This window comes from Eufriesea mexicana, unplaced genomic scaffold (assembly GCF_001483705.2).
Source record: "Eufriesea mexicana isolate 0111107269 unplaced genomic scaffold, ASM148370v2 scaffold382, whole genome shotgun sequence".
In the NCBI taxonomy this organism is placed as follows: Eukaryota; Metazoa; Arthropoda; class Insecta; order Hymenoptera; family Apidae; genus Eufriesea; species Eufriesea mexicana.
In genome coordinates, this window is record NW_016908540.1 from 946,504 (window position 1) to 958,761 (window position 12,258).

General features: G+C 34.1%; 1 protein-coding gene across 2 annotated transcripts in view; it reads left to right on the forward strand.

Moving 5' to 3' along the window:
* The window catches only part of Pgant9 (polypeptide N-acetylgalactosaminyltransferase 9), a 607,825-nt gene that overhangs the window by 593,658 nt on the left and 1,909 nt on the right, over positions 1–12,258 (forward strand). Inside the window, exon 12 of one of the 2 annotated variants that reach the window (XM_017896749.1) lies at positions 329–433. The exons of the other annotated variant lie outside the window; for it this stretch is intronic. Within the exon in view, the coding sequence (XP_017752238.1) occupies positions 329–433 (105 nt within the window). The remainder of the gene's footprint in view (positions 1–328; positions 434–12,258) is intronic. 2 annotated transcript variants of the gene reach the window in all.

A 12,258-nucleotide genomic window follows, 5' to 3' on the forward strand; every position in this document is an offset into this window, starting at 1 on the left:
TATAATATTTCTGCATCGAAGAACCCATGGAAAGTCGAGTTTTCGTTTCTCCAAAGGAAGACACTAACCCTCTTAATACCCTTTTATTCATACCTGCATGCTCAGTTGTTCCCATTCTAGGCTTACATCCACCCGTGTGGCTTCGTGTATTTCCGTCTCGTCAGGAACACGAGACAAAGAGATAGGAAGGCATTTCCTGGTGTCATTGCGTAAGATAATCGAACGTAAATCGATGGAATAAAAACGGAAAGAAATTTCCTTCGAGTATCGATTTAATTATGACGGGAATTCGATAGTAATCGTTTGCAAATCTGTTAATTCGCTGCAGATCAGACACCTCGTTAGCAGCATATGTATAGACTCGCCAGGGAAACCTGAAGACCTGCACCAGCCAGTGGGTTTATATCCCTGTCACCGCCAGGGCGGCAATCAGGTACACGAATTTAGAATTCGAGAGTATGAGAATAAACGGGATTCGCATAATCACGGGGCACGCGGTGGTCTAATTGCCTGTTCTATTTTATTCTAATAATTCGAGTTGGACCTGCGATCCTGCAGGGCCTATTTCACGTTTCTTCTGTTTTGGATCCTTGATGGTGATGGGATATTTAAAAATCTACTTGCTCGTGGCACGTTGGCGGGAAGAGGAGAATTTTGTAATATACTTTGGTTTAGATTTTTCTCGATCTGCACAATACAACTTTGGAATATTAAAAATCACTTGGAAATTGAAATATTTTTAAATCGTTGAAATATTAATACTTTTAACCCTTTGCACTTATATGTCACGCTAGAGGTGACAATGCTAATTTACATTAAAACTCGTAAGTCATGCTGGAAGTGACAATACTAATTTACTCTAAAACTCGCAATTTATAATAATAAAATTAAATGAAATAAATATAACACGTTAAATTCTACCACTGTAAATTACTCTAATTCATTTAGCTAAAAATAAATACAAGTTGACACCCAACAACTTTGAAAATAAATCGAGTGCAAAGGGTTAATACTTGTACATAGATACTTCCGAATTTTCTTTGAAATATTTCATTAATATTTGACGATTATTTACAAATAATTTCCGAAATTTTTCCAATCTGTTTATTCTCTATAGTATCGCTTCTTAAATTTTCTAATTGATATTTGAAATAGAAATTTCATTTTTATAATACTTTTCTCAAATTTTACTAGCTTATAATCCACCATTTTATTTGAATCGAAGAAAATTCAGTAGGAAATTATTAAATTTCCTCAATTCGAAATTTCTACCTATAAAGTCACTTGGGAAAATTATTATTTTCGCAATTGCGTCAGCAGATGATATACTTCATAAAATAATGAACATAAAGTAATTTACCCTTTCCTGGCCGCGCTGAACGATATTTTCCGTAGAATAGCTGCAATTTGATTTAACATGGAATTATAATTGTAATACTTCCCGGAACAGTACGGTCTCTTCGTTTTTCAATTACATTCGTGTATCCGCGTTTCATTTAATTCAACAATGCACCCGCGGAAATGGTACCTGTCAGAGTAACGTGTTTTAATAACGCAGCCGCTTTATTCGGTAAAACGTACGGGAGATTATTGTTATTTACAGAGTAGCATGACAGGTAATACATTCTACGGGCATGTATCTATGAAAATGGGCAGAGTGTGGAATTACACACTACATTCATATTACAGGTAATAGCGTTCCGTGACTTAGAACGAAGTGATATTACAGAGATTATCCCCGTCATACATAACAATACATAACCGCACTCGTGTGTAAGTACAGGTAATCAATGATTCTCTATTTATAACGCTGCAGTGTGATTAGATGGTAACTAGGAGTTATTGGATGCTTCTTTGTAAAAATGCAGGGTCAAGGACCGATGCAACGGTTCAGTTATATTAATAATTATTTATTGTCTCCCGAGCCTGGCTCAAAAAAGTAAAAAGGAAGAAGAGAAAAATATATGATATAAAATAGAGAAAGGATTGTTGAATTTGGAATTTTTAATTCATAAAAAAATATATAAAGGAAGAAATAGAAAAATATTTGTTAGGATATTAGTTAAAGACTGGGCTCGAATATTATTAGAATTTTAATATAAATTATTTCAATACCACAATATTAATTATTCGAGTACCAAATTTCAAAAATTTGGTCAGAAGTTATACATTTAATTTATTTAAAAATAGTAAAATTATTTTTTCCGGATATTTATATCATTCTATATATTTTCTTAAAATATTTAGAATATAAAAATATAATATATAATATAAAATAGAGAAAGGATTGTTGAATTTGAAATTTTTAATTCATAAAAAAATACATAAAAGATAAAATATTAGAAAAATATTTGTCAAGATATTAGTTAAAAACTAGGTTCGAATACTATCAGAATTTTAATATAAACTATTTCAATACCACGATATTAATTATTCGAGTACGAAATTTCAAAAATTTTGATCAGAAGTCATACATTTCATTTATCTAAAAATAGTAAAGTTATTTTTCCCGGATATTTGTACCATTCCATATATTTTCTTATAATATTTAGAGTATAAAAATATAAAAATATAAAAATATTTATTTTATAAGAACATTTCTATTACTTTTAGTCACTCAGAAAACTGCGCGAATCGAACGGGAAACAATACGTTACTCTGACAGAACTAGACCAGGGTCTTCAAAGAAACTTCAGAAGCTATTCGAACCATTCTCCCGACTAACCACCCCTCTCTCCTCCCTCCTTTATTTTCCGTTCCTCCCCGAAACGAGTACCAAGTACCCAAACATTTTCCAAAGCCATTCCAAATATCTTTTTTCTACATCGTACATCGCTTGTTCCGTTCGCCTAAGTTACCAGGCTTCCTCGTTAACCTCGCCTCGGCTATTTACGAATTTTGCCCGCGAAGTCTGCTGAACGAGGAACGAGCGATCGTTTGCGATAATCGTTCTGCCAGGAGCGAGTATCGCGGACGAAGGAAGAAAAAGGGACCATTAACCGACGACGCGTTTACCATTTAACTTGCACGCTAACTCGGTGCTAAGCTCGACCCATTTCGCTGCAATTAGTAACGTCGCTAATCTGGTGCAGGTGCTCATCAATCGTCCACCTCTCTGTCTCACCCTCTGTCTGTCTCTCTCGCTCCGCCAGCCGCTGTCTAACTCCGTCTCGCTCGAACGCGCGTGGCACGCCGAGCCGAACTGGCTTCCTCTTGGCTCGGCTATCTGCTGCTTGTCGTCATTTTTACCTTCACGTGCCACCGTGTCGAATTAATCTTCTGACCCGTGGGAACCACGCGCGTGCTGAAAATTACCGTCGCGGGTGGAACGCGCGTTCCAGGTTAGAGTAATGCTCGTTCGCCTGGTTATGATGTGTCTTTCAGCGGCCATTGATAAGGCCGCCGGTGGTCTTGATGAATCCACCCGTTGTTTCGACGTCATTCGTCCTGGGAAAAGATCCAATCGTTGATGCTGTCTGATTTTCTTCCGCTAATTAAGCTAATCGAGTCGTGGACACGGTTGAGATTCTATTAAGTTTCTTTTATTTAACACTAGCTTTACGGACGCTATTTGTATACCTATTTCTACGGACACATATGAAATTTACATATAAAGGAAACCACGTGTCTTTTCTTCTTTTAACGATTAGTTTAATTTAAAAACAATTACAATATTAACAGTCTTAACCCTTTGCACTCGGTGATTTTTTTGTTAGAGAACATAGTAATTCGAAAATTTTCTGCCATAAAGTTGACTATATTTTCGAAACGATAAATAAGAGGCGCAAATTAATTGTAAGACGTAGAATTATTTTACCTGGATATTCCACGCATTGTTGGGCAATTTTAAATTCGAGATATTAATAATGATGTTTAGAATTTGATTAAATGGTGACTGAGAGTCGCCTCTCGAGTGCAAAGGGTTAATATAAGTTAACTAAATCTGTTACCATCGTGTAATTGGATCAACCCATCCGTTAAATTGACAGGTTTCGTAAATCTAGTGTTAAAGATAGAGGCTAAGAGGTAAAATTTTGAAATCGATTGGAATAAGGAATTTTAAATATAGAGAAGTAGAGTAGACTGAATAATTTAGCTTCCATTTAAAACCAGAGTATCAACTTTCATTCCATCTGTTTGAATATTGATAGTACAATTTAAAATATTTATATGTAAGTCTTTCGTTCGATATTAATATTACCTGTCTTATTTAGCATTTGCATACACAATGATGCAAATCGATCGTTTTAAACCCCCGCGCCACGGTGTAATTATGAAAAATTATGAAGAAGCATTTAATTTTAATTGGTCACTATACATAAATTGTTACGAAGAAAGTAAAATATTCAATTTCGCAATTCCTATACATAAATTTAATAATTTAAATAATTTGAAATAATGAAAAATAATTTAAATTTAATAATAGAAAACATGCAGTTCGTTAAAGATAATTTTGATTAAATGTCTTAATAATCAGTCTTCGAAAATTTACTAATGCGACGTACAAAGAACAACAAATCCTTCGTGCAATATTTAACAACCACGGGTGTCATCAACACCGTGAATGTTATCAAATCAACCACTGGGTGTGCTACGATATTCACAAGCATGATACAGTCTCAAAGACACCAATATTCCGCGATAGCCATCAAATCAATTTCCCAAGAGAACAAATATAATCTCAGCTATTATATTTGTTCCCCCTATTGTTACCCCTATTCCTATTCTATGACTCCACAAACTCCTCCCAAATTTTCCACGCCACCCTATCTACCCCCTCACGCGAGAACAAGGACGCAACGAACGAAAGCTCCAAAAAGCAACGACAGCCAAAAAACTCGAGCTGGTCGAAAGGAACAAGCAAACTTTGGAACAAGGGATGCTGAGGTCGTTATCAGGTGAAACGAGCGCTGTCACGTCGAAGCCTCGAATGGAAGGGCAGCGACGTAGCCGACCGCTCGTCGTTAAAATCACGCGAACGACGTCGACGACGACGACAACGACAAGGAAGAGGAGGACAGGCCGACGCGTGAATCCCTGTCGTCGTTTCGCACAAAAGCTCAACGTTCCCCGCGGGTCTGGGCGCGGGTTTAACAACCGTGACAACCGGTTACAGCCAAAAACACAATCAGTCGCCGCTCGCTTGGCCTCGTAAAGCGTCGCTTTAATTTAGCTATTTGGCCTAGCAATTAAGCCGCGGTTTCACGGTAATTACGCAGCTACCCTGAATCCGACCGGGTCTCTGATGCAGTCGCGGCCACTGTGCACCTCCGCCATTGACGATTTCGACGCATAACAATGGCGGACGCGGAAGACAGCGGCCAGCCACGCGAGAACGATCGGCGGGGTATATGAACGTTTGTTTTAATGACAGGGTGTGGTTTCAGAGATCAAGTGATAGTTGGTTAGGTACACACCTGTGTTACTTTCCAAGTGTATTTGAGAAGAGAACTGGATAACGTGCTGGGAAAGATACTAATATTTTAAATAGTGCCTTAAATAGAAATATATGTAAGTTGTCACTTGTCTTAAAATTTAATATTTTAATCATTGCACAAATCGATTAACTTCACTTTTTGAGAAATCTTAAATTTAAGTGTCAAAACACTTGGTATAGTCGTAACTTTTTATATTTATAATAACTTTCCCTGATAATTAAGATTAACACCATTAAACGAGGAAAATTTGTTGGCCACTGAATAATAAATAATTTATTTCAGACGCCACTTTGATTAACTCCGTACTCTAATGTAAATCGTTGCAATAATGCAACTCAATGCACTAGCAAGCCATGAATGATAACAGTGAATTTTTTAGCGCCGTCTTATCAGAATTTAAGTAAAATTTAGTCAAATTTAAATTTATTACTTTTTCACTTGTCAAATCGATTAACTCTTCCAGTAATATAAAAATGGTAACATTAACGATTACCTTTTGGCTATTTTTTCTTATAAATTTTATATACCGTTAGATGAAAGTTACATTTGTATTTATGCATTCTACGATATTTATTTCGATTTAAATTATAAAGGGAATTTTAAAAAACAATATGCATTATTTCATTGCATTTCTCCACTTTTTGTTTTATGCAGTTAATCAATTTGTGCAGTGAACGACTCAATTATTGGAAGAGTATACAAAACAAAGTATTAATATAAAATGAAATTATTATATTATATATTATGAATAGGATATTACATGTGTTATATATAGCATAGATATATATTTACATTTCTTCTTTCTTTTTTCTTAAGGGTGAGGGGAGATTTGTGGGAAGTGATAGTGTAGGGGGTTAATAATTATGGTCCATGGAGGATAAAAATAGATTTTTTGATTGGATAGTGATAGGATTCGATTAAGAATTGGAATATTGCATTGGTTAAGAGTTAAGAAATAATTTTGGAAATTATTGCTTGAGAAGAAAGTAAGTCGAATTAGGTATCGAAACGGATGCTATCGTAATAAAATTATCAACGAATTTTTTAAAAAACAATCCACAACGTATGTGAAATAATTTTGGTTATAACGAGCTACTGTTTAATTAAATTAGTTATCGAGTAACGCTACCCGAGAATTCGGAATTACAAACCGCGTGATTGCATTTAGTTGAGGGGCGAAGATCGACAGCTGAATTGAAGGAATTCCTAATTAATTAAACGAACACACCAAACAGGAAATCAGAGAATTCTCTAAATAACTGCAGAGAATAACAGAACGGTATTAAGCATGGAATGCTCGAAATCGTGCAGTATTGCACAATCGAATTAAATAGCTGGAGAACGGAGTGAAGGAAATTTCGTTTAACAAATACGCGATAACGAAGAATAATACTGTTCCGATTGATCCAACAATGAATTTTATAAATCATAACACGATTCACTTCAAACTCCGTTGATATCTTAGACAGAGCAACGAGACTAAAATTAAATCCATTCACGAAGACATCGCAGTTCTAATTAATTTAAGAAAATCACGCGGAAAGAAATTCACTGAACGAGACCATTGATTCCACGATTCTTTCCAAAAAAGAAAATGGACTAAAACTTATTAAAAAGTTTCAATTATCACGTGTGAAATACATTCACCATCATACAACCAACATCAAATAAAGAAACAACCAACATTGAGAAAAGAAATGTGTCAAATAATATATTATACTGTCATAAAGTACTACTATACTTAAAACAAAATTCACCCCTTCGAAATGCAGAATAAATTTCGTACACTCGAAAACAGTCACTAAGAAATAATTTACCAGAAAGAGATTATAAAATATTTAAAAAGTTATCACAAAAATTATCACATCAGAAATAAGGTGACAGTAATTTCAACCAACATCAAATAAAGAAGCAACCAACAGTGAGAAAAGAAATCTGTCAAATAATATATTACACTATCATAAAATACTACTATACTTAAAGCAAGATTTACCCCTTCGAAGTGCAGAATAAATTTCGTACACTCGAAAACAGTCACTAAGAAATAATTTACCACGAAGGGATTATAAAATATTTAAAGAATCATCACATCAGAAATAAGGTGACAGTAATTTCAACCAACATCAAATAAAGAAGCAACCAATATTGGGAAAAGAAATCTGTCAAATAATATATTACACTATCATAAAGTACTACTATACTTAAAGCAAGATTTACCCCTTCGAAGTGCAGAATAAATTTCGTACACTCGAAAACAGTCACTAAGAAATAATTTACCACGAAGGGATTATAAAATATTTAAAGAATCATCACATCAGAAATAAGGTGACAGTAATTTCAACCAACTCGCTCCATCTACACCCTCAATTCTCCTAATCGATAACCCTAGAAGGGGCGGAGATAAACCCAGCCTTCACGGTTGTTCCACGATAATTTCCAACTGCGGCAACAGAAAATCCGGAAAGCCTTGAATATCGTGTTCTCCGTATCAAACGTCACTCACGATCCTCAACAGTAGTTACACCCAGAGGCGTGAACACGCGATTGTCCGATGACAATCTAATAAAAGATAGTCAGATACGTTCGCGTGGCCAACTTCTCGATAATGCTCGATCGACAGCTGATGCATAGATCGCAAATGGATAGAGCAACGGCGTTAGAACCGGATGGGATTAGCGGTGGGCAATTATTGATAATTAAACAGCGTATAATGTGACAGTCGGCTGTCAGCCGGTCTGCATTTAGGTAAGGGTAGATTACGCGGTGATCGCGGCCAGACGATCGCCGGATAACGATTAAATCGCGCATGCGATCGTTATTTGTCATTAGAGTACACGTGGACGTGATTCCGCTGACTCACTCGACGAATGACGCGAGTCGATCGAACTTCAGTCGTGGGTGAAATCGTCGGTGACTTGTAATTAGTCTCACTTCGCGCTGATTGATATTTTCATTGCTGGCAGGCAACGTGTGACGCTTCTTCCTCGAGTAATTAATATGCTTTTCAGTTGATTTTCGAGATTCTTTTCGTGGTTCTTCTGACGTGAATTCGCGTTGTTTGTGATTTTCTTTATGGTTGTTGCTGATGCGAATTCTGTTTTATTATTATTGTCGTGAATTCGTGATATTTCTGATCGTATTACTATTTTTGGTTGACGAAAATTCGAGTCATTTATGGTACTCTATTTTATTATCGTTGACGTCAATTTACCTCGTCTGTGTGATCTTTGAAATTTTTGACAGGACTTTTTAAGATTCTTATTTTTGTTATTAAATGGGAATTTGTAGGATCGAGATTTGTAATTTGTTTATTTTAACTGGATTTTACTGTGAAGAAGAAATGAAATGAAAAAATTGTCATCTATGAATGAATTAAAATGATATTCATATTTATCGAGCAATATCTTTATAAATTTACTTTTCAAATTTCATTTTTGCTAACTAATTATTTTGACAGCTTCTGTATTTAGAATTTTCAATTTTGCGATTTCACGTCAATAGCGTATATTTAAGACACGTTCTCATAAAGAACAATTATTTTCCTAAACCTTGCATGTATACAAATGTGTTTTCTCAAAATTTCCCAAAAAATTCATTATTTTTCTACTTCTAGTTGCACTTTGACATAAAACGAAGCGTATATTTTTACTCGGGACGAGTACTTCAGATTACCCAGAAAAATTCACGTTGAGTAAAGTCAAACATCAAGAACATAAAAAATGCAAAAAAATAAAAATGACAAGTTTCAATTTCCATTAAACTTGATATAAAATCCCAGAAATATACCAGAGAACGAATGATTTGAACAAGACGAGTAATTTCCATAGAATTCAAAAATTGAATTACACTCAATAAAGTAAATATTAAAAATATTAAAAAATTCGAAAACCAAGTTTTAATTCGCAATAAATTTAATATAAAATCCTAGAAATATATCAGAAAACGAATGATTTAAATAGAATTCAAAAATTGAATCAAACTCAATGAAATAAAATATTTAAAATATTAAAATATTCCATGGCCAAGTTTTAATTCACAATAAATTCAATATTAAATTCCAGAAATATATCAGGGAACGAATGATTTTACCAAGACGAGTGATTTCGACAAAATCTAAAAATTGAATAGAACTCAATAAAATCAAATATTAAAAATATTAAAATATTCCGTGGCCAAGTTTTAATTCACAATAAATTTAATATTAAATCCCAGAAATATACCAGAGAACGAATGATTTTATCAGGACGAGTGATTTCGATAAGATCCAAAAATTGAATCAAACTCAATAAAATCAAATATTAAAAGCATTAGAAAATTCAAAGACCAAGTTTTAATTCACAATAAATTCAATATAAAATTCCAAAAATATACTAAAGAACGAATGATTTGAACCAGACGAGTGATTTCAATGGAATTCGAAAATTGAATCATGAGTCTCGAATACGATGCAAATCGTCCCACGAAGCGTTGACATTTTTCGCAAGCGGAAGTCGTTGGCCTGGAGATTGATGTTTGTTCCTGCCTCGATCCTGGGCTCATGGGGGTCTGACGCATTCCACGTTCCGTTGGAGCGGATGTAGATAGTAATGCTTGGTTGTTAACATGCGGTAACTGGTGCATGGCGTTAATCCTCGCTTTTCATTATCCCGAATCCCGCCGCTTTCGAGTCTATCGTTGCACGACGGGGGCTGAAAACCTTTGAATTTTCAACGCAGATGGTTCTGACAGCGCGGTTACAACCGTGTAACGATTTGAATAAGTACAAGCCACTGTTCGTCCCCTGGCCACTCGTGATATTTAATGAGCCCTTCGCTACACATGCTCCCTTGCACAAATTGAAACTTCGTAGATATGCCTGTGGTAATTTCGTTGACCTTTGTACGCAAAATTGTCCTCGGATGTCAGGACATTGCTGAAATTTAATATCAAGTCACTGGACAATGTGTTTCTGATATTCATTAAGAACCTCTGCTTTGTCGTGTCTGGCATTGAAGCTGAAATTGCTTAGACTGATACGAGAAAGCAGAAAGTGAAAAAGACTTTATTATAGTATTCTGTGTATAAAATTATTATTATTTTATGGTATATAATATTTCATTACTAAATATAAATTAAAGGATTTAGTATTAATATTTCTTAATTAAAATATACGATTTCTTAATTAAATATTTAATCAAATTAATTTAATTCTTTATTGAAAGACACGATTCTTTTTATCCGTGATTTTTATCTTCATTTCTCGATATTTGTATAGTAAATTAAGCAGAAATGAGAATGAATTTTCTACAATTGACATAATTAAAATATTCATATAAGTTGTATGCAAACCTACTTGATTTATTAGGCTTTTATAAGTGTATACGTATTCACACGCATAACACGATTCTCGTCCTCGTTCTCGTTACGAACAGCTACAATTTGATGGAGCGATGTCAGATTCAATTGACCAGTATGATACAGCCACATACGAACAGATCGGAGCAATTTCTTGGACCACTGCACTTGATTATCAATGATCGACGTCTATTATCCCGAAATCCCCTTTTAATGCAATTCCCTACTCGAATTTAATTCGTCTTCACGTGTGTTACATGTTTCCAGATATGTAAATATTTAATTAACAATTATTCCTCTACAATCATGTTCTAAATATCGCGAAAATAATTGCATAAAATATAACGCGACTTGTGTTGTTAATTGGGAAAGAAGTATAATTAAATTACAAAAATAATTTTCACATTAAATAAAATTAATAAAATTTAAATATTTAAATGAGAAATATAGTTTATTCTTCAGAATGGAGAAGGTAAAATATTCATTTTATTCGCATAGAAGTGAAATTCTAAATTTTGATTACCTGCTTTTTAATTACGTTATCAAGTAGATTATGAAATTTGTTAAACGAGGAATGAGGAATAATCTTTAGTTTTAAAGCCCCTATCCGCTATAAAGGAGTGTTTCAAAGCTCATAAAGGTTCAAAGTATTAAAGTAAGTATTAGTCATTACACGTATAAATTTCAGCTTGCTAGATTGTTAGAGTAATTACGAAGATGAAATCCTTCCTCATTTGCATTAAAAAGTTTAACAGCTTCCCGTGCACGTTTAGGAAGTTCAGTAACTGTGAAAGAAAATTTTAATCGTTTCGACAAAGAAACTCTTTTTCAGTGAGGCAAATTACCCTTTTCATCGAGCTACTAAGCTTTGCAGTGGTCCTCCATGTTGCACTCTCTATTCCAAACATAAATTAAAATTTGTCTGTGGTCATCACAATAATAATTTTAATTCAAATTCCACGTGTTTCAGTTCAGCAGGGATATCGATCAATTAATAAAGATATACAGAAAAGTGATTGTACTCAATGATATATGAGTCATTCGCACAAAATCCTTTATTATATTATCAAACACTTCCAAAATTCAGAGATAATAATATAAATTTGTTAATTTCATTTAATTTTCACAATTTTTTCAATCAATTTAAGCTCAACATTGTTCATAAGAACATACGAAAAAGTGATCATGGTCAACGATAAATCAGTCACACAATGTTCCTAGCTCTACTATTAAATTTTCTTAAATCCGAAATAAAATTCAAAGCTATCTATATCGTATGAAAAATTTGTAGAAGTAATTCAAATTTCACGTATCAAATAACACACGAAACAGTGATCGCAGTCAACGAAGTATCAGACAATCACGCACTGCTCTTTCCGCCTTATCAAACCCTTGCAAATTTCAGAAATCAACTCTATCACAAATTTACCGATCGTTTTTCGATTCGAAGAGTCTTTTTTTCAAGCAGTCAGGATGAAATTTATCT